This window comes from Notothenia rossii, assembly GCF_949606895.1.
Source record: "Notothenia rossii genome assembly, chromosome: 7".
Lineage (NCBI taxonomy): Eukaryota > Metazoa > Chordata > Actinopteri > Perciformes > Nototheniidae > Notothenia > Notothenia rossii.
In genome coordinates, this window is record NC_136905.1 from 6,576,695 (window position 1) to 6,601,274 (window position 24,580).

At 37.1% G+C, this 24,580-nt stretch overlaps 1 protein-coding gene and 1 long non-coding RNA gene across 2 annotated transcripts; both read right to left on the reverse strand.

The window, feature by feature from the left end:
• Window positions 1-9,708: 9,708 nt before the first annotated feature.
• Window positions 9,709-11,375, reverse strand: LOC307013124. The gene is made up of 5 exons (XR_013800861.1): window positions 11,254-11,375; window positions 11,041-11,163; window positions 10,822-10,944; window positions 10,667-10,737; window positions 9,709-9,833 (listed from the first exon to the last, which is right to left on the reverse strand). It is a non-coding gene; the product is annotated as an uncharacterized lncRNA (long non-coding RNA).
• An 81-nt stretch (window positions 11,376-11,456) lies between these two features.
• LOC307013512 (homeodomain-interacting protein kinase 2-like) lies at window positions 11,457-21,311 on the reverse strand (the record flags this gene model as incomplete). The annotated part of the gene is made up of 14 exons (XM_079640913.1): window positions 21,258-21,311; window positions 19,109-19,363; window positions 18,229-18,420; window positions 17,688-17,869; window positions 15,805-15,928; window positions 14,732-14,851; window positions 14,569-14,637; window positions 14,266-14,453; window positions 13,766-13,925; window positions 13,572-13,663; window positions 12,141-12,205; window positions 11,878-11,953; window positions 11,666-11,785; window positions 11,457-11,574 (listed from the first exon to the last, which is right to left on the reverse strand). The coding sequence occupies exons 2-14, from the start codon at window positions 19,268-19,270 to the stop codon at window positions 11,457-11,459; spliced, it is 1,668 nt and encodes a 555-aa protein (XP_079497039.1). The 5' UTR covers window positions 19,271-19,363; window positions 21,258-21,311.
• Window positions 21,312-24,580: the final 3,269 nt, after the last annotated feature.

A 24,580-nucleotide genomic window follows, 5' to 3' on the forward strand; every position in this document is an offset into this window, starting at 1 on the left:
TAGCTGCATCTCACTTCGGTTAAATGGATTCCTTGCGTCCCTCACTTGCGTCGTTTCCCTGCGACTAGTCCCTCCCACCAGGGAAGCATGAGACGCAAGGAAACCACGATAAGCAGGGAAATTAGTTTTAAGAGCAATGGGACGCCCTTTCCTCCGGAGCGTCACGTGAAGTCAGCTTATGTTAGCAGCTGCACAAAATAGCAATTAAAACCTCTTATATCATCCAAACAGCACACAGCAACAGAGTGATCCATGCATGATTCAAATTGCTCACTGTGTGAATTCAATTTCGCACAGTTCAAACAACTCAAACCAACCAAATACAGTCAGTCTGTATGTGTGTAGCAGACCTGGGGTCATTTTATGACCTAAATCTCTATACGTGCATACTAAATTGTATCAAGTCTAATTAGCTCACTCTGTATCAACACGAGAACAGGATCTGGCCTTGGAGCTTGTTTGCTGCACATATGGAAATGAGATGCTTGTTTATTGGAAAGGTTCATTTCTGTTTATCTTAATACAATTCTCAGATGTCCATATGTTCATTTGCAGAGTTACTGGCAGTTGTAGTTATTCCTCCTCTCCACACTCTGTCCTCAAAGTGCATGTCCAATTTAAGAAATGGGAGATGAATTCCACAAATTATAAAGTTATTCTTCTTAATGCAAAATCTGTTACGATGCGTGGAAAAGGGAGAACCCAAATGCAGACTAGAAAAAAACGGAAAAAGGTTCAGAAACAAAAAGCGAGCTTTATTTAAAAGCTGATAACAAAAAATGGCATGAATCAAAACGGTAGCTCAGGAAAATAATAACACAAAAATTGACCGTGAAAAACATGTAGGAAGACCGGAGAGAAAAACATGAAACGTGACGTGAAGGGAGGACAAACAAACAATGAACCGACAGGGGAACACAGGAAGGGACAAGACTAAATACAGGGAGGGGTAATCAAGGAACAAGAAACAGCTGGGTGAAGGAGGGAGAAACACAAGGGCAACAGGTGAACACAATCAGACAATCAGACACACCAGGGAAACTAACGACAGGGAGGAAAACACAGGGAGAAGGACCAGACAAGAAACAAGGAGGAAAACATGAACCAGGGAGAACAGAACAGCAAAAATAAACCCAAAACTAAAAACGTGACATAACATAAGAATCGTGACAGAACCACCCCCCTCAAGGGACAGATCCTAGACATCCAACAAATCCCAAATTTCCAAAAGGGTGGGTGGAGGGGGTCCGGAGGACGGGTCTGGAACGACAACCCAGAGACAAGGCATAGTTCATGGAGGATGTCTCGGGCGGACGGCCCGGGGGGAAGGCAGAGTTCATGGTGGAGTTCACGGGCGGAAGGCCCGGGGGCAAGGCAGAGTTCGAAAAGTCAGGAGGCCGGGCTCGAGGGCGAAGAGCGCTAGGGAACTCAGGAGGCCGGATACAAGGTCGGGCAAGAAGGCGGAGACAGGATAGCTCTGGAGGACGACGTACGCCGCAATGGGACCCCTCCAGTGTCAGCTGGATTGCCGGAGCACTGGGATCGAAAGCAGGAGCTGGTGGGACCCCTGGCGGGACAGGCGTGGACGGAACTCTGGACGGAACATGGGCTGGTGTCATTGGGACCCCGGACGGAGCAAGAGCTGGTGTCGACGGGACCTCCAACATGACAGGACATGGTGTTGGCAGGAAATCCGGCGGAGCAGGAGTCGGCTTGAAAGGGGACTCGAGAGGGAACTTGAGAGGGGACTCGAGAAGAGACTCGAGAGGGGACCTGAGAAGGAACTCGAGAGGGGACTCGAGAGGAGACTCGAGAGGTGACTTGAGAGGGGACTCGAGAAGAGACTCGAGAGGGGACTCGAGAGGAGACTCGAGAAGAGACTCGAGAGGGGACTCGAGAGGAGACTCGAGAGGGAACTCGAGAGGGGACTCGAGAGGAGACTCGAGAGGGAACTCGAGAGGGGACTTGAGAGGTGACTTGAGAGGGGACTCGAGAAGAGACTCGAGAGGAGACTTGAGAATGAACTCGAGAAGGGACTTGACAGGAGACTTGAGAGAGGACTTGAGTCGGTCGGTACGCCGACAGGACACGGGGAGCTGGCGTCGACAGGACACGAGGAGCTAGTGTAGGCCGGTACGGCGACAGGACACGGGGAGCTGGCGTTGGCCGGAGAGCCAACCGGAGACGAGGTGCTGGAGTCGGCCGGTACGCCGATAGGACACGGGGAGCTGGAACCATGGCTGCTGGGGCCGAAACTGGGGCCGGAACCATGGCTGCTGGGGCCAGAACTGGGGCCTGGACCATGGCTGTGTGGGCCGGTTCTGGAGCCGGAACCATGGCCGTGGAAACCGGAACTGAAGCCTGGATCATGGCTTTGAGGAACGGTTCTGGAACCGGAAACATGGCTGTAAGGTCCGGTTCTGAAGCAGGGACCATGGCTGCTGGGGCCGGCACTGGAGCCGGAACCATGGCTGCTGGGACCGGTACCTGAGTGCGGGCTGGCTTCCTGACCTTGCGTTTTTTAGAGGTCTTTTGGAGGCTCCGTGGACCTCCAAACGCCAGGCGGGATCCCAAAAAAGGATCAGAAAATAGAGACTGGCACTCAGGGCTACGTGAGAAAACTCTGAGCCGTTCAGGCAACGAGCTCCACAACCATGGCATGTTGGCCACCTCCATTTGTGCCTTTTTAAGGACAGCCTTTTTGTCCCTTCTAGACGAGGATATACTCCACTCCACATGAATACATCGAAGGGAGTAATCCAGAGAGATCAAATCAAAATCAAAATCATAATCTGCTGGGTCCATAATTGGTCGGTTCATTCTGTTACGATGCGTGGAAAAGGTAGAACCCAAATGCAGACTACAAAAACGGAAAAAGGTTTAGAAACAAAAAGCGAGCTTTATTTAAAAGCTGATAACAAAACATGGCATGAATCAAAACAGTAGCTCAGGAAAACAATAACACAAAAACTGACCGTGAAAAACATGGAGGAAGACCAGCTGGGCCGTGGGAAGGGGTGCTGAGGGTGCTGCAGCACCCCCTGATGGAGGACAGGGAATCTGCATGTCCACAAGATTAAATGGAAATATAATAAAAATATTTTATAAAAAATAAGAAATAAATGAACAACAAAAATAAAATAAGTTACATTTATTTGTTATTGGCTATGTTAGGTTATTGGTTATGTCCACATACTTATTTGATTATTAAAATATAAACCGATCTTTTCCATATGGGTGTTTAGAGTTGTACCCCTTAGATCTAGTCTGTGGTAATTCAGCTCAAAGTGCTGAAGGTTAATCCAATGTCTCTGTGTCACTTTGAAATGATTATTGATCATCCATCATAACATTTATGTCAATAAGAGTAGTTTTCATATATAGCTGCTATGACAGCTACGAGAGTGTGACAGCTTCTGGTTTTGGGGATGCTGGCTGCGCATCACTCTCATTCACCAATGGGTAATGTTTAGATGGATTTAGGAACCTCCCCTCGATTCTATTGGCTCTAACGGTTAAAAAGAGTTATCAATCACCAAAATCGACCGAGGGGGGCCAGAGATATGGAAAATGCACTCAAATGACCCCAGTAGTGTTTTTTTGCTAAACCTCACTAAAAAGGTCAAATGTCACTTGTTTTGAATCAATCTTGATACAGGGTATTTATTATATGTAATAGTTTTGATTCCTAAAGCTTTTAGTCTACTATCCCATCATTCAAGGGTGGTTTTCACTATAAGTAATGTTTTTATTTTGGATGGACACTATAATTTACATTTTTTTTACTATGTTCAATCTGAATTTACTTTAAAATAAAAAAATCTATATTGATTCTGACTTTTCTAAATCCAACTCACAGGTTTATCATTACTTTGAGAAAAAAGATTATTAATTTACCCCTTTTAGAAGTGAAGATAAAGTCATTTGTTCTGGGCATGTCATTTTCGAGCCTGAAACCTGAAAAACAAGCTCGGGGCTTAACAGGTTAATAATTCCTCGGTTCCTCCAGCCTTTCCCCATTATTATTTCAGTCGTTTCTCGGGCTCAGAGGGTGCAGCCGGCTGTGTTTGCTAACCAGAGCAGAAATAAACTGTTTGTCAACCATCTTCATAATCAACCCCTCCCATTTCTATCCACCCAAAATACAGTATAAATACTTACAGTCTGTTACACTGCACGTGCATTCCTTGTTTCTCAAACACTACACACAAAGGCATCTTTCTTTTTCTCAATTGGTGGCTTTTCTTTCAAAATAGCAGTTCAAAATAAAGCTGTGAGCATGTTAATATTTGTTGATGTCTTGTACTGTACACATCAGTCAAATGCAGACACAGTGATGACTTATGTCAGGTTGGCATTAATGAAAGCAGGTTTTCTCTGTTTTCAGCGCTGGTTTTCCCACCACCGCATACAAGACGCCAAAAATATATATAAGCTCTTGTTTATATGTCATATATTTAGGCTTGGATTCATTGAGAGCCACAGAGTTTTCCAAAAGCTGCTTCTTCAATAGCAACTTTTGTATTCAGCCTAATTCAATAGTACAACGTCGTCACTCATGTCGCCAAAATGGACAACAAGGAACAACTCTGCAGCTACCTGAGCTTTTCCCACCTTTTTTAGCTAACGGTAAAGCACACTAACTATATTGTTCTGGTTTTAGTACTCCATCAACCTTTGTAAGCAGCTTCTGTCCTCAAAAAAGGCTAACTAGCTTTACTAAAAGCTCTCCAGTGAAAAAGCTAGTAAAAAGGAAGAAAGCTAACTATGCAGAAATGGTATTAGTTGAGACATGTTAGCCTTAATAAGCTAATATATATAAGTGTGATTTGATGCTGTCTGTGTCTGCTAAGGGACACTGTTACACAATTGATTCACACTTTAAAAAAAATCCAACTAAAAGCTTTTAAGACCACAATAAAGAACATTGACAATGCTTTTCACAGCAGAGCCCCCTCACGTGCATCTTTGAAAAACTGTGTCAATTGTCACGGCTTGGCTCTCAGCCATAACAAACGCAGCGATGAGACGACGACGTGAGTATGGAAAAAAGAGGAGTTTATTCACACTCCCCAAAACAACCGACCACCAAACAGAGTTAACAAGCTCTATGCAGGAGGATAGCTGTTCCGGGCTGTGCTTCCTCCTACGTTCCCCGGGCAGAGAGAGAGCCACTGCAGCCTACTTAGATCCTTTATGGAGGCGCTGATCAGATTGGGAGCACCTGGAGAGAGGCTGCACCTGGATACAATCAGGGAGAGAGAAGCACACACACCCACACACAAAGGCACACCCACACCAGCATAGGCAGTGAAGCAGGGGTCGTCACACAATTAAAAAAGAATATATGAATGCAATAATCTTGTGATTTACATGAGATAATACTCTTCACATTAGCAAAGCAAAACCTGGTTTTTAAAACAAATGTTTTTGCTTTTGATTGCAATTTTCTCTGAATTGTAGAAAACATCATATTGTAAAATGATAACACAATTTGATCAAGTGTGTCTTGACGTCCACACATTTGTTTCTCATTTAATTACCTTTTATTTTACCTCCATACTATACTTAGTTTTTAAATTAACTACACACTTTGTCTTAAAAGTTATTTTATAAGAATGAAATGTGTAAGTGCAACAGCAAAGTACGTGAAATGCAACATTAAAAAGATAGAAAGACATAACAAATATTAAAATTTAATATATTTATTTACAAATTTAAAGTCCAATTAAATACATACAAATACGTCAACAGTTTGAAATAAACAGAATGACAGACTTAAAATAACATTTAATATATTTATTTAGAAATAGAATACAGATATAGAGACATCCAATAAAGACATAAACCTGCAATAAGAAATACATAGAATCACAGACATAACATATCATAATAATAATAATAATGACAATAATAATACAAAATAATAAATAACACATAATAATAATACATAATTATCAATCACAATAATACATAATAACACATCATTATCATGATAATAATACCTAATAATACATAACACATAATTATCAACCATAATAATACATATAATACATAATAACACATCATTATCAATCATAATAATACATAATAACACATTACATAATTGTCAATCATAATAATACATAATAATAAATAACACATAATAATAATAACACATAATTATCAACCATAATAATACATAACAGATAATTATCAATCATAATAATACATAATACATAATAACACATAATAATACATAATTGTCAATCACAATAATACATAATAATAAATAACACATAATAATAATAACACATAATTATCAACCATAATAATACATAACAGATAATTATCAATCATAATAATACATAACACATAATAATACATAATTGTCAATCACAATAATACATAATAATACATAACAGATAATTATCAATCATAATAATACATAATAATACATAATAACACAGCATTATCAATCACAATAATACATAATTGCCAATCACAATAATACATAATAATACATAACACATAATTATCAACCATAATAATACATAACAGATAATTATCAATCATAATAATACATAATAACACATAATAATAACAGATAATTGTCAATCATAATAATACATAATAACACATCATTATCATGATAATAATACCTAATAATACATAACAGATAATTATCAATCATAATAATACATAATAATACATAATAACACATAATTATCAATCATAATAATACATAATAACACATCATTATCAATAACAATAATACATAATAATACATAATAACAGATAATTATCAATCATAATAATACATAATAATACATAACAATACATAATTATCATCATAATAACACATAATTATCAATCATAATAATACATAATAACCCATCATTATCAATCATAATAATACATAATAATAAATAACACATAATTATCAATCACAATAATACATAATAACACATAATAATACATAATAATACATAATTATCAATCATAATAACACATAATTATCAATCATAATAAGACATCATTATCAATCATAATATTACATAATAATAAATAACACATAATAATAATAATAACACATAATTATCAACCATAATAATACATAACAGATAATTATCAATCACAATAATACATAATAATACATAATAACACATCATTATCAATCACAATAATACATAATAATACATAACACATAATTATCAATCATAATAACACATAATTATCAATCATAATAAGACATCATTATCAATCATAATAATACATAATAATAAATAACACATAATAATAATAATAACACATAATTATCAACCATAATAATACATAACAGATAATTATCAATCACAATAATACATAATAACACATAATTATCAATCACAATAACACATAATAATACATAATTATCAATCATAATAATACATAATAACACATCATTATCAATAACAATAATACATAATAATACATAATAACAGATAATTATCAATCATAATAATACATAATAATACATAACAATACATAATTATCATCATAATAACACATAATTATCAATCATAATAATACATAATAACCCATCATTATCAATCATAATAATACATAATAATAAATAACACATAATTATCAATCACAATAATACATAATAACACATAATAATACATAATAATACATAATTATCAATCATAATAACACATAATTATCAATCATAATAACACATAATTATCATCATAATAATACCTAATAATACATAACACATAATTATCAACCATAATAACACATAATAATACATAATTGTCAATCACAATAATACATCATAATAAATAATAACCCATCATTATCAATCACAATAATAAATAATAACACATCATTATCAATCACAATAATAATACATAACAGATAATTATCAATCATAATAATACATATAATACATAATAACACATAATAATACATAATAATACATAATAATACATAATAACAGATAATTATCAATCATAATAACACATAATAATACATAATTATCAATCACAATAATACATAATAATACATAATAACAGATAATTATCAATCATAATAATACATAATAACCCATCATTATCAATCATAATAATACATAATAATAAATAACACATAATTATCAATCACAATAATACATAATAACACATAATTATAATCATAATAATACATAATTGTCAATCATAATAATACATAATAATACATAATTGTCAATCATAATAATACATAATAATACATAATAACACATAATTATCAATCACAATAACACATAATTATCAATCATAATAAGACATCATTATCAATCATAATAATACATAATAATAAATAACACATAATAATAATAATAACACATAATTATCAACCATAATAATACATAACAGATAATTATCAATCACAATAATACATATAATACATAATAACACATAATTATCAATCACAATAACACATAATAATACATAATTATCAATCATAATAATACCTAATAATACATAACACATAATTATCAACCATAATAATACATAACAGATAATTATCAATCACAATAATACATATAATACATAATAACACATAATTATCAATCACAATAACACATAATAACACATAATTATCATCATAATAATACCTAATAATACATAACACATAATTATCAACCATAATAATACATATAATACATAATAACACATAATAATACATAATTGTCAATCACAATAATACATCATAATAAATAATAACCCATCATTATCAATCACAATAATAAATAATAACACATCATTATCAATCACAATAATAATACATAACAGATAATTATCAATCATAATAATACATATAATACATAATAACACATAATAATACATAATAATACATAATAATACATAATAATACATAATAACAGATAATTATCAATCATAATAATACATAATAATACATAATTGTCAATCACAATAATACATAATAATACATAATTATCAATCATAATAATACATAATAATACATAATTGTCAATCACAATAATACATAATTATCAATCACAATAATACATAATAACACATCATTATCAATCACAATAATAATACATAACAGATCATTATCAATCATAATAATACATATAATACATAATAACACATAATAATACATAATTGTCAATCACAATAATACATAATAACACATAATAATACATAATAATACATAATAACACATCATTATCAATCATAATAATACATAATAATACATAACACATAATAATAATAACACATAATTATCAATCATAATAATACATATAATACATATTATACGCTCAACACCGTCGAACTTGGCGCTCTCCCCCGTCGTTCTTCTGCGCTCTCCCATTGCTGACATCAATACTCACCCATTGTCGTCGGCGCTCTCCCCCGTCGTTCTTTCTGCACTCTTACCTGTCGGACGTTGTAGCTCTCCCCTGTAGTTTCGGCGCTCTCCCCCGTAGTTTCGGCGCTCTCCCCCGTAGTTTCGGCGCTCTCCCCCGTAGTTTCAGCACTCTCTCCCCCGTAGTTTTGGCTTAGTTTCAGCACTCTCTCCCCCGTAGTTTCGGCGCTCTTCCCTGTAGTCTCTCCCCCGCAGTTTCAACGCTCTCCCCCGTAGTTTTGGAGCTCTCTCAATTGTATTTTCGGCGCTTTCCCCCATCATTTTGTCTCCCTCCCCCATAGTTTCAACGCTCTTGTAATTTCAGCCCTCCCCCCTTAGTTTTGGCGCTCTCCCTCTTTAATATCTCCCTCTCTTGACACACCTGGGCTCCTCCTCCCCCTCTGGAGGATCCCGAGGGGGTCGCTTTCTCTTCCTGGTGCTCAGAGACGAGCCTTCTGTGGGACAAATGACTGATTTGTAGACAGGACAGTAGTGGAAAGTAACTAAGTACATTTACTCAAGTACTGTACTTAAGTACACATTAAGGTACTTCATGGTATACTACTTCATACTTCTATTCTACTATATTTGGAAGCAAATATCATACTTTTTACTCCTCTACATTTATTTTATTTTACAGATTTACTTACTAATTACTTTTAAAAATTACGATTTTGCAATAATTAGGAAAAACTTTTAAAATATGATTATTTGGTATCGATTGAACCATCCAACATTATATTTAAGTAACTGAAGGCTGGTGAACTGAACATGTATTGGTAGCAATTTAACTTCACAGCCCCAGCTTCTCAAATGGGAAAGTTTGCTGCTTTGGCTTTAAAATATTAAACAAATATTTAACATTATAGGGAGGCTGTGGCGCAGTGGACTAGTGTGTTGGTTGTTCGGATCAGGGGGTCACAGGTTCAAACCCCACTGCAGTCAGCATGTCGTTGTGTCCCCGAGACACTTCACCCCAAATTGCTCCTGTGGGGATTGCCCACAGTATTGAGTATGTAAGTCGCTTTGGATAAAAGTGTCTAACATGTAATGTAATGTAATTATTTTCTGCTATGAGTTCATTTACTCCTAACACTTTAAGTACATTTTCCTAATCGTACTTAAACTCTTCTTGAGGACGATTCTTGATGCAGTACTTTTACTTGAAATGTAGTACATCTAAAGTGTAGTATTAGTACTTTTACTCAAGTAAAGAATCTGAATACTTTTCCCACCTCTGAAACAGGACAAGGTTAATCAGTTGAATAAATCTCAAAGATGAGCTTACGTGTGTTTGTCTCCTCCTCTTCCAGGCTCGTCTTCCTCCTCTTCCTCTCCGGAGAGCCGCTGCGTTCATTTCTGCCCAGAAGAAACTTGTTTGAATCTCTTGACTTGTAACAGTGATTTGAGCAAATCGTTACAAACTGATAACTTAACACCTACTTTGACTCGATGTGTGACGCTAAGAAAGTTTCCCACGTCCGCCTTCTCCCGGGTTTTCTCTCCACTTCTTCAGAATCATCAAGCTTCCTTTTCTTCCTCTCCGGTGAGGAATTGATTTGCTTTCTGCATTTTAAGAAGGTTTTTTTTTTTGTAAGTGTATAATGACGATAAAGGTTTCTATTCTATTCAAACAGCACAGACAAATATAACAACACCTACTTTGACGCGACGTGGGACGCTAAGAAAGTGTCCCACGTCCGCTTTCTCCCGCGTTTTCTTTCCACTTCTTCAGAATCATCCTTTTTCCTTTTCTTTCTCTCCGGTGAATCCTTGACTCGCTTTCTGCATTTAAAGAATGTTTTTTTTAGTTTTTAACAACATTAATTGTAACAGTGAGCTTCAAACAGTAAAGACAAATATAACAACACCTACTTTGACTCGATGTGTGACGCTAGGAAATTGTCCCACGTCCGCTTTCTCCCGCGTTTTCTTTCGGCCTCAGAATCGTCCCTTTTGATTTTCTTTCTCTCCGGTGAGCCCTTGACTCGCTTTCTGCATTTTAAAGACATTTTTATTTTAACCGCATTCCTTCTTATAGTGAGTTTTTAAAACAGTACAGACAAAGAGAATAACACCTACCTTAATCCTGAGGCTACATAAGTGTCCCACGTCCGCTTTCTCCCCGGTTTTCTTTCGGCCTCAGAATCATCCCTTTTCCTTTTCTTTCTCTCCGGTGAATCCTTGACTCGCTTTCTGCATTTAAAGAATGTTTTTTTTTTGTTTTTAACCACATTAATTGTAACAGTGAGCTTCAAACAGTAAAGACAAATATAAAAACATCTACTTTGGCTCGATGTGGCACGCTAGGAAAGTGTACCACGTCCGCTTTCTCCCGCGTTTTCTTTCGGCCTCAGAATCATCCCTTTTGATTTTCTTGCTCTCCGGTGAGCCCTTGACTCGCTTTCTGCATTTTAAAGACATTTTTATTTTTATTTTAACCTCCTTAATTCTTACAGTGAGTTCTAAAACAGCACAGACAAAGAGAATAACACCTACCTTAATCCAGAAGCTACATAAGTATCCCACGTCCGCTTTCTCCCCGGTTTTATTTGGGCCACACGGATCGTAGGCTCTGGATAACAGGACAAAGAAACAAAGCAAAGGTCAATCAAAAACTGATTAAATTAATCACCAGATTCTTAGATTCAGCCTCCTGTGAAACATCCCCTCTTAGTTTCAGATTTAAGGTATCTGTTGCACCAGCTGTGTGTAACTATAAGCTACTCATTATTATTTATGAACAGTTGTGTTTTGCCTACTTTTTGATGTCTGGATGATTTCTGTGTTCCTGCTCTCGCTCGATGGTCTGTCTCTCTCCGAGCTGCTGCATTGACAAAAAAACCGGTTTTAATATCTCCAATTATAACTGCAAATATCATATAATATAAAAAATGAATTATTGCGTTAATTCTTTTCTTTAAACAATATTTAGAAATGTTGTGTTAAGATATGCAAACAAGGCCTTATATCCTTTCAAATGAGCTAGTTTGTTTGCATTTTCTTGAACAAAAATCTTTCATTATTAAGCAAAAACAAAACATTGACATATTAAATGCAAAGGTTTAACTAAAGGAATTTGTTAATATCCATTAGTATCACTACATAAATAAGAACACACTGTCTAAAGCCATGCAATAAATCACATTTTTTATCAATAAACTACACAAACCTCTGTAAAAACTTTCTAGAAAATGGCTTTTAAAGATGTGCAAAGTAAAAATGTATGTACAGAAGTTTTGCAAGACACTGCAGGAAACAATATTTGTTGTATTACAAGATGTGTAAATATTAATGCTGTCAAAATTATCGCGTTAAAGGCGGTAATTAATCTTTTGAATTAATTGCGTTAAAATATTTAACGCATTTAGCGCATGTGCAGAATGGCCCGCCCCATATACCCCACCAGTGGCAGCGCCAGGGTATGGCTGGGGTAGGCTACAGCCATACCAAGAATTAGCTTTTAGCCTCACCATGAAAAATAATGTTAAAGTAAGCAAAATAAAGTCTGACAACTCGCGCCGAGAATTGCACAGACAGCAGTTAGTAAGATTGATGTCAGTAGCCACTTGTCTGGAAATACCGAAGACTAGAAACGGTTTTGAAAACTTTTGTCAGGTAGTGATCGTCTTCTCAATAGAACATCTTTGATAATGTCTTCTGGCCAATCAGAATCAAGATAACGGTGTGGTGTTGTTGCAGGAAGTCCCGACGGAGAATACTTTTGCTGTAGTAAATCTCTATACATCGATACAACATTACGTGTTGATAGAAATCAACACGTAATGAAATAAGACCCCACGGTTTGATGATTGATAGGTGTGTGGGCTGTCTTTCATTTTGACACACAGAACAATGTTATAATAAACATACATACTGTATGTTAAATGGATATATCCGCCTTCTTTCATTTATCTTTCCATTCCCACAACAATATACATAAAGAAATGGCATATTTTGGACATAGTTCGAATGGTGATTAATCTGATTAATTCATTTTAAAGCTGTGATTAATCTGATTAAAAATGTTAATCATTTGACAGCCCTAGTAAATATGCAAACAAAAGCATTTATATGAAGTAAATAAACTTCTGTGTGTAATTTGCTACATTGATAGAAAACATGTAATAGAAGAAATTTCCTAAAATGGACCTGTGTGTGTACAGAAAGATCTTCTGTCCTACAACACTTACCTGTCGTCACCGCGGGGTTTTCTCCTCGATGATTTCCTCAGCGCCTTCCTCCCGGTTCTCTCTTGTTGGCAGGGTGGAGCCGCAGTGCTAACCTGGTGCGGAGGGGACACAGGCTTTACAGCAACAGGCGACTGAGGAGGGGGTTGTCGTTGTTGTTGACTCTCTTCATCGTTTATGGAGAGGCTGTCCGATACCTGGGACGAGATGCCCAGGATGAGGGGGTGTGCTCGGGTCCTGAACCAGGCGGGGGGGCCCTCTGCTCCGCTGATGGAGGGCGACAGGTTCATCTGACCCCCGTCAAAGCCCTCACTCTGATCCAGGCAGACCTCCATCTTTTCACAGCTGGATTTCACGCTGAAAAGAAGAAGACAATCAGGATGTCACTCCCCTTTACAGAACTGATAGTTATTCTTTTTTGCATGTATTTCAGTTATTTCTGAACTATTGTGTCTCTTGCACTATTTTTCTGTTATCTTTACGTCTTCAGTTTGTTGCAGTGTCAAAGAAGCCTTGGATTTAGGATTTGAATTCTCAGAACTACACTTTTAATATTGTGCTGACGACAATCAAGTCTTAATTTAAATTGCATCAGAATCAGAAGTAAATAATAAGATAATGCATTAGACCCAATCAGCGTGATGCGGCCTCTCTTTCTTGTTGCAGATATGTTAAAACAGTTTGAATGAGGACTCACTAGAAGCTTTTGTGGTGGTTTTGAGCGAGGTGGTTCAAGGTGATGAAGGGATGCTGAAGAAGCTCGCTGGGGGAAATCCTCCGAGCGATGTCCAGGTGAAGCGTCTTCTTCAGCAGATCCAGGAACTCCTGCCGGTCTTCGGTTTCTGCCGCGGTGTCTTCGTCCAACAGGTGGCGGGGGGGTTTTAACTGAATCAGAACAAACCAGGAACATTATAGTTAAACCTCCATTCATCTCGGTGGATCATGGAAACAGATGTACGGCGGGATGTTCTCAGCTCCTTTTCAAATAGGTATTTCCTACCTTTATTATATCATTCAGCGAGTTGAATTGTCCGGCACTTGGGTTGGTTTCTCCAGACTGCTGAACGTTCTAAAGATACATTATAAAGGATTAGGTAACCTGTCTCAAAAGGAAATTAAAAACAGTAAGATATTTTAGTTTAAAAGCAACTCAGTGCTGGTACCTTCAATCTCCAACGACGTCTCCCGTCCTTCCTTCTATGATGGAAAAACCAACGCGTTTTGACGCCTCTGCCCATGAGACGAGACGGGGGATGACCCTGAGTCTGCACTATATGTCGCAGCTGTTGATAAAACATAAACAAAGTCAGTTACACTTACATCAATATAAGGATTATCTTTAATAGTTTCACTACAAATATCATAGAAGTGCTTCAGAAAAGTTTACAAAAAGCCAACGTTTTACGCACTTACAGTATCTCCCTTTTTAAAGAGGCCCTACTTTGCTTTTTTGGGGGTTTCCCACCGTTTCTTTTTTAGCATTTTATGGTGAAATACACACATTTGCTCTCTTGCACAGAGGGACAGATCGACACGTCTCTGATGTCTGGGCATAAAGTATATTTCTATAACCAGAAAGTGATTAGCTTAGCTTAGCATAAGTAGGGAAACAGCCTGGATCTGGCAAAAAAAAGTTACACTATTAAACTACGGATAGTTGCTTTTACATTCGGTGCATCAAAGTGCCTCAGTGCACGCTATATTAAAGATGAAGACATTCGAACCCTCAGCTACAGAGTCTGTTCTTCATGCACCGCCATTTTGATGTGGCATGGTAGATGGATGAAGGGGAGAACTACAAACTACTTAGGCTTGGATTTCTCTCGTTAGTCAGGTCATGCTCTCTGAATGCCTTGTTCTAGCTTGTATCGCAAACTAACTACATACTAACCGCAAAAATAGCAAATGAGGAAAGTGTTTCTTAATTAACTACATTTAATATCAACACTGATTTGGACACCAACATAAAAGGTGGAGGATTTTAAGTAAAAAGTGTTTGTTAGTGAGAGAGCAAGGCTAGCGGTTTGTAGCTGCGGTCAGTCTTTATGCTAAGCTAAGCTACTGGATAATAAACACACACATTTGAGCGTGGTATTGATCGAACTCCTGGAAAGAAAGTGAAATAAATGTTTCTTAAAGATACTGTTTGAGCCACCACAACTAATATAAGGTGTGTATCCTACTGTTTATCCCTTCTACAGAATAAATATAAGCTTCACAGTATTGTTACACTCACCATTTCGTACTCGGTGTCTCCAGGGTACAGCACAGCGCCCGCGAACAGCTCCGCGGCGATGCAACCCAGAGACCACATGTCGATGGCTGACGTTATGGGGAATCCTAGGATAATCTCCGGAGACCTTAGAAAAGACAAATAAACATATATCGTTTTAGTTTTTAGTCATTTTACTATTTAGTTTGCTATTTAACTTCTTAAGTATTAAAGGTCCCCTAATATACTGTTTTTCATCAATATATTACAGGTCTCGGATATATGCAAAACATGTCTCTGAAGTGTTTGGCTCCAAACACCAAACAGATCATTGCAGCATTACCCATAATCCCCTCTGTTTCAGCCCCTGTTTCCAAAGTGCTGATTCTCTGTCTGTTACTTCAGATGAAAATAAGGAGCCCCTCCCCACGCCCCTCTGAGAGATATCTGGTTACAAAGAACTCAATGGTGCTCTAGGAGGAGATTCAGGTGATAAGGTGGGGGGGGGGGGGGTTACCTTGGTTGTTGATTGGCTAATGGTTACACAAGCCAAAACATCGTTATGACATCATAAAGTGTCCAAAATCTGATCAGCTCATTTTCAGACAGGTTTTTATAGAAATGGATCAAAAAGAGAGAGAATCTTTGTTCCTGAAACTTTCAGAGTCTCTTTCCACAGAGGGGACACATGTTGATGTAGAAGAGACATGAAGAAGAGGGGACACATGTTGATGTAGAAGAGACATGAAGAAGAGGGGACACATGTTGATGTAGAAGAGACATGAAGAAGAGGGGACACATGTTGATGTAGAAGAGACATGGAGAAGAGGGGACACATGTTGATGTAGAAGAGACATGAAGTAGAGGGGACACATGTTGATGTAGAAGAGACATGAAGAAGAGGGGACACATGTTGATGTAGAAGAGACATGAAGAAGAGGGGACACATGTTGATGTAGAAGATACATGAAGAAGAGGGGACACATGTTGATGTAGAAGAGACATGAAGAAGAGGGGACACATGTTGATGTAGAAGAGACATGAAGAAGAGGGGACACATGTTGATGTAGAAGAGACATGAAGAAGAGGGGACACATGTTGATGTAGAAGAGACATGAGGAAGAGGGGACACATGTTGATGTAGAAGAGACATGAAGAAGAGGGGACACATGGTGATGTAGAAGAGACATGGAGAAGAGGGGACACATGTTGATGTAGAAGAGACATGAAGAAGAGGGGACACATGTTGATGTAGAAGAGACATGAAGAAGAGGGGACACATGTTGATGTAGAAGAGACATGGAGAAGAGGGGACACATGTTGATGTAGAAGAGACATGGAGAAGAGGGGACACATGTTGATGTAGAAGAGACATGAAGAAGAGGGGACACATGTTGATGTAGAAGAGACATGAAGAAGAGGGGACACATGTTGATGTAGAAGAGACATGAAGAAGAGGGGACACATGTTGATGTAGAAGAGACATGAAGAAGAGGGGAGACATGAAGAAGACATGGAGAAGAGGGGACACATGTTGATGTCGAAGATACATGAAGAAGAGGGGACACATGTTGATGTAGAAGAGACATGAAGAAGAGGGGAGACATGAAGAAGACATGGAGAAGAGGGGACACATGTTGATGTAGAAGATACATGAAGAAGAGGGGACACATGTTGATGTAGAAGAGACATGAAGAAGAGGGGACACATGTTGATGTAGAAGAGACATGAAGAATAGGGGACACATGTTGATGTAGAAGAGACATGAAGAATAGGGGACACATGTTGATGTAGAAGAGACATGAAGAAGAGGGGACACATGTTGATGTAGAAGAGACATGAAGAAGTGGATTATTTTGCATAATAGGTGACCTTTAAATCTTCTCCCCCCGCTGCCGGTTTCTCACCTGTAATGTCGTGTCTGCATGTAGTCGCCCAGCTCCGACTGAGCGACGTGACACGCCACGCCGAAGTCGATCACCTTGATTCTCCACGGCTGCTTCCCGTGGTCCAGCAGCATGATGTTCTCCGGCTTCAGGTCCGTGTGCACGATTCCCAGACTCTGGAGCAGCTGCAGCGTTACGGAAACCTGAAATATAAGATCACGAATAAGTCTTTCTGCTAAGCTAAGCTACTAGATAATAAACAAACATTTGAGCGTGGTATTGATCCAACTCCTGGAAAGAAAGTGAAATTAAATGTTTCTTAAAGATATTGTTTAAGCTACCACGACTAATATAAAGTGTTGGCATAATTGTCTGCGTGTAGATCCCTTCCACATAATAAATTAAAGTTTTGCAGTATTGCTATACCCATCATTTTGTATAATCAGTTGCAAAAATGTTGCTTAATTCTTTCAGGCAGGATATTTCTTATCAGTTCTGTGGAAATGTTCAGTTGTTCTCTTGTTGTTCTTTTCTAAATGTGTCTGTGGAGCATCTAGCGTACCTGGTACAGGATGGGGCGGATTTCGTCCAGCTCCAGGGAGCGGTGAGGTTTCTGATAGAGGAACTCAAACAGACTCATGTCCAGGATCTCAAACTCCAGACAGACGTGTCCGCCGGACACAAACACATCGTTGAACGTCACAAAGTTAAACCTGTCGGAGTCAAACGCTCTGAGCTCTTCCATTATCTCCATCTGGGGAACAAACGATTGCATGTTGGGAAAATATATCTTTACAGGGCAAGGTGAAATACAGTTAAAATGATGATGGACGTCCATTTCAAGTATTGATAACATAAGAAGTAGAGACATCGTTACGTCTACCTAGAGGGTCATTAGTAAGGTTTGTGTTTACACCTCACCCATTTCATCCATTCTTCTTTAAGTATATGAACTTGATTTCCAATTGTCATGCCCATTTTATATATTGCTTTTACAAGATCCTCCCCTTTATAGTGAATTATTGCAACTCTAATGACTAGGAATAAGTGACAATCTTTATTTCTTGATATTTTCTGGTGTTTTTTAGCAGGATATGTGGGAAATACCCCAAAAACCACATTATCTCCAGGTTTTTTAAGTTCAATTTGTATTTATTTCACTTTTAGTTGTCTTAAAGTATTAAATAATAATCTTCCACATATATTATTCCCAAGAGTAAGATGTATTTTGAATGTTTCTGCTCTTTACTTCCCAGTAGGTTGATGATATAATGCAGAAAGTTAACTTGATGGCCAAATCTATTTAGTTGTTTGTACGAAGCCATGAGTCAGACATCTTAAGCCTGCATGTCATACGTTGGTTATAACTTATAACAAATCTATTAATAAGTAAAGAAATGGGAATTGGGGAAACCACAGATGTGATCAGAGTTGTTCCCTACCTCATTCTTTGCCTCTGGTGTTAAGTCCTTTCCCTTCGCGATCTTCACAGCCACCGTCCTGTTGGTGGCCATCTTTAAGCACTTTACTACTTTCCCAAAGTTGCCCTCCCCCAAAAAGGACTGGACCAGGTATTGGGAGGAGGGGGAGGAGAGGACACCCATGGGCTTGCACACTCCCCCTGAAGGTAAGGAGCATGTGGAGGAGGTGTTCGTCTGTGCGTCAGGTGACGGAGTTGAGTTGGGGTCTCGGTAAGACTACAGGAGGAAGAAGAAATAGTGATTAACACATGAAAGTTACATTTTGTCTAATAAACAAAGTCTTTCTGAACTATACAAAACTCAAATATATCAAAAAGTCAATTCAAATGTCGGCTGATTTCACAATTTTGACGATTCAATTCGTGCTTGAGCTATTTTTCTACGGTTTGAACATCTCAAAATGACATTTTACTGCTTTTTTGATAAGACCAAACTGAATTTGATGAATTAAAAAACCTAAAATAAGGTGCAAGACCAAGTAGAAGTTGTTAAATCTTCTTGTTAGTGAAATATATCAACTTATTGGTAAATATAAGCACTGAACACTTCATGTGATGAAATGGGATTATAAGAATATATTTTAACATAAAATCGAATTTCTTTGTAAGAAAACTATTCTTTTTATGTATTTACTACCAGATTTGATCAACTCACCATGTTGTCACTCGTGTTACTAATCGTGTTTGAAAGTTTTGTTGAGATTAAAAGAGTTGAAGTGTCTCTCCTGGTTGTGTTAACCCGACTGAAGACAGAGTCCAGGTCCAGCCGGAAGCTTCCTTCTCCTGAACATTCCACGGCTTTGTTACATCACATTCCAAATGGAATCTTAGTTTGGAATGTTCCGGTTTTCATAGCATCGAAGCATTCTAAATTAGAACAATGGTGGCTAAAGGTTTTGGAATGTTTATATCGCTGCTAACAAACAATAAAATGACAATTAATAACTATTTGTAATCAGTGCTTGAATTGGAATAAAAAAGGTGCCAGTACTCTAAATCAGCAACAAGTATTTGGCACAAAGTCATAGTATATCCTATAATGCTGGTGGGTTTGTCTCTTTACTGTATATTTTAGAAAGGCTCACTGTACTTAAACAAAATGACTCAGGGTGCATCTGAGATTAGAGGGGGTGCAGTGGTAAAGTGCTATTTTTATAAGTGGGGAGTGGACCTGACACCCTCTAGTCTAGGGGGGTCCGGGGGCATGCTCCCCCGGGAACATTTTTTTTTAAATATTGAAGTTAGATGCATCAATCTGGTGCAATTTGAGAGAAAAATGAAGAGATATATGGATACCTCTCAACATCCATAATGAAACAACTGTAAACAGATTTACTTTTTCTTTATGGATATAAAAGAAAGTAAAGCTTGACTCCTACTGGCTGGTTAAATGACTCCTCGTCCCTGAGGCCACTACCAGTTTTTTGTGACATTTTGCTGGATTTATTTGTCAGTAGCGTTGCTGCACAAAGTGATAGCCCTCTAGTTTAAATCTACAACCCAAAAAGAAACATATGGAGATGGGTTACTATTTAAAAAAAATTGCAAATCTATTTGGAAACAGTGGGGCCGGGCCTCAAATCCTATAGGGGGGTCCGGGGGCATGCTCTCCCGGTAAGATGTTTTTTTAAATGTTGGACTTAAATGCATCAATCTGGTGCATTTTGAGGGGGAAATAAAGAGACTACACCCATATGAAACAAAAATGTATACATTCAAATAATCATAAAATCATAAGCACATGGCCATAACCAATAACATACAATATCCAATATGAAAAAACATTGAAACTTGTTTATTTATTTGTTTTTGGTTCATTTATAGTTGTGAGTGTGTCTGGGCTCCTGAATCGGCCTCTCCTGTCTCCCTCCTCTCCCCCCTGCTCCTCTTTGAGGCAACAGCAAAGACTAGTTTTAGCTCTCAGCAAGTTTATCTTACCTTTTTTCACCTAGTTAACATTTTGTTTGTATTATTCATGCATATTTTACTAATCACTACCCCCTCAAATGGAAATATGTGTTTCCATAAATGGTAACCGAACCGTTTGAGACCCACTGAGATAACTTAAACTAAGTTAACTATCTAAAGACTCAGAGAGTAATTTACCTCACCAGAGCTGTAGCTCCTTATATCCGTTAGCGCAGCTAGCTAGCACCAGATGCTAACAACAATACACGTAACCGGTGCGACTGCGGTCAAGCCAGCCGTCTTTCACTTTTGCGTGGTCAAACCAGCCGCCCCTGTATTTTGAGTGCGCGATTAGTTACAGGTTTACGGTAATGCATTAAAACAGCCCTGGGAAGCTGTTGTAATTGACTGAAGTGACTTTCGAATACATTTTCGAATACATAAGTACATACATACATAAGTAGTTTATGAAACTGCCAGTTTTGTACTTAGTACTTCTTAGAGTACTTGCAAACATAATATGAAGTACTTTTACTGTGTACTTTTCAGTAATTTGAGTTTCAAAGTCCCCCCCAGAGAACAAGAATGAGCATTTTTGTCTAACTTTGGTGTGGGATAAAAAGCATTTCTTCCATAAGTAGTTTATGAAACTGCCAGTTTTGTACTTAGTACTTCTTAGAGTACTTGCAAACATAATATGAAGTACTTTTACTGTGTACTTTTTCAGTAATTTGAGTTTCAAAGCCCCCCCCAGAGAACAAGAATGAGCATTTTTGTCTAACTTTGGTGTGGGATAAAAAGCATTTCTTCCATAAGTAGTTTATGAAACTGCCAGTTTTGTACTTAGTACTTCTTAGACTACTTGCACAAATAATTTGAAGTACTTTTACTGTGTACTTTTCAGTAATTTGAGTTTCAAAGTCCCCCCCAGAGAACAAGAATGAGCATTTTTGTCTATCTTTGGTGTGGGATAAAAAGCATTTCTTCCATAAGTAGTTTATGAAACTGCCAGTTTTGTACTTAGTACTTCTTAGACTACTTGCAAACATAATATGAAGTACTTTTACTGTGTACTTTTCAGTAATTTGAGTTTCAAAGTCCCCCCCAGAGAACAAGAATGAGCATTTTTGTCTAACTTTGGTGTGGAATAAAAAGCATTTCTTCCATAAGTAGTTTATGAAACTGCCAGTTTTGTACTTAGTACTTCTTAGACTACTTGCAAACATAATATGAAGTACTTTTACTGTGTACTTTTTCAGTAATTTGAGTTTCAAAGCCCCCCCCAGAGAACAAGAATGAGCATTTTTGTCTAACTTTGGTGTGGGATAAAAAGCATTTCTTCCATAAGTAGTTTATGAAACTGCCAGTTTTGTACTTAGTACTTCTTAGACTACTTGCACAAATAATTTGAAGTACTTTTACTGTGTACTTTTCAGTAATTTGAGTTTCAAAGTCCCCCCCAGAGAACAAGAATGAGCATTTTTGTCTATCTTTGGTGTGGGATAAAAAGCATTTCTTCCATAAGTAGTTTATGAAACTGCCAGTTTTGTACTTAGTACTTCTTAGACTACTTGCAAACATAATATGAAGTACTTTTACTGTGTACTTTTCAGTAATTTGAGTTTCAAAGTCCCCCCCAGAGAACAAGAATGAGCATTTTTGTCTAACTTTGGTGTGGGATAAAAAGCATTTCTTCCATAAGTAGTTTATGAAACTGCCAGTTTTGTACTTAGTACTTCTTAGAGTACTTGCAAACATAATATGAAGTAATTTTACTGTGTACTTTTCAGTAATTTGAGTTTCAAAGCCCCCCCCAGAGAACAAGAATGAGCATTTTTGTCTAACTTTGGTGTGGGATAAAAAGCATTTCTTCCATAAGTAGTTTATGAAACTGCCAGTTTTGTACTTAGTACTTCTTAGACTACTTGCACAAATAATTTGAAGTACTTTTACTGTGTACTTTTCAGTAATTTGAGTTTCAAAGTCCCCCCCAGAGAACAAGAATGAGCATTTTTGTCTATCTTTGGTGTGGGATAAAAAGCATTTCTTCCATAAGTAGTTTATGAAACTGCCAGTTTTGTACTTAGTACTTCTTAGACTACTTGCAAACATAATATGAAGTACTTTTACTGTGTACTTTTCAGTAATTTGAGTTTCAAAGTCCCCCCCAGAGAACAAGAATGAGCATTTTTGTCTAACTTTGGTGTGGGATAAAAAGCATTTCTTCCATAAGTAGTTTATGAAACTGCCAGTTTTGTACTTAGTACTTCTTAGAGTACTTGCAAACATAATATGAAGTACTTTTACTGTGTACTTTTCAGTAATTTGAGTTTCAAAGCCCCCCCCAGAGAACAAGAATGAGCATTTTTGTCTAACTTTGGTGTGGGATAAAAAGCATTTCTTCCATAAGTAGTTTATAAAACTGCCAGTTTTGTACTTAGTACTTCTTAGACTACTTGCAAACATAATATGAAGTACTTTTACTGTGTACTTTTCAGTAATTTGAGTTTCAAAGTCCCCCCCAGAGAACAAGAATGAGCATTTTTGTCTAACTTTGGTGTGGGATAAAAAGCATTTCTTCCATAAGTAGTTTATAAAACTGCCAGTTTTGTACTTAGTACTTCTTAGAGTACTTGCAAACATAATATGAAGTACTTTTACTGTGTACTTTTTGAGTAATTTGAGTTTCAAAGCCCCCCCCAGAGAACAAGAATGAGCATTTTTGTCTAACTTTGGTGTGGGATAAAAAGCATTTCTTCCATAAGTAGTTTATGAAACTGCCAGTTTTGTACTTAGTACTTCTTAGACTACTTGCACAAATAATTTGAAGTACTTTTACTGTGTACTTTTCAGTAATTTGAGTTTCAAAGTCCCCCCCAGAGAACAAGAATGAGCATTTTCGTCTAACTTTGTTGTGGGATAAAAATAATTTCTTCCATAAGTAGTTTATGAAACTGCCAGTTTTGTACTTAGTACTTCTTAGACTACTTGCACAAATAATTTGAAGTACTTTTACTGTGTACTTTTCAGTAATTTGAGTTTCAAAGTCCCCCCCAGAGAACAAGAATGAGCATTTTTGTCTAACTTTGGTGTGGGATAAAAAGCATTTCTTCCATAAGTAGTTTATGAAACTGCCAGTTTTGTACTTAGTACTTCTTAGACTACTTGCACAAATAATTTGAAGTACTTTTACTGTGTACTTTTCAGTAATTTGAGTTTCAAAGTCCCCCCCAGAGAACAAGAATGAGCATTTTTGTCTAACTTTGGTGTGGGATAAAAAGCATTTCTTCCATAAGTAGTTTATAAAACTGCCATTTTTGTACTTAGTACTTCTTAGACTACTTGCACAAATAATTTGAAGTACTTTTACTGTGTACTTTTCAGTAATTTGAGTTTCAAAGTCCCCCCCAGAGAACAAGAATGAGCATTTTTGTCTAACTTTGGTGTGGGATAAAAAGCATTTCTTCCATAAGTAGTTTATAAAACTGCCAGTTTTGTACTTAGTACTTCTTAGACTACTTGCAAA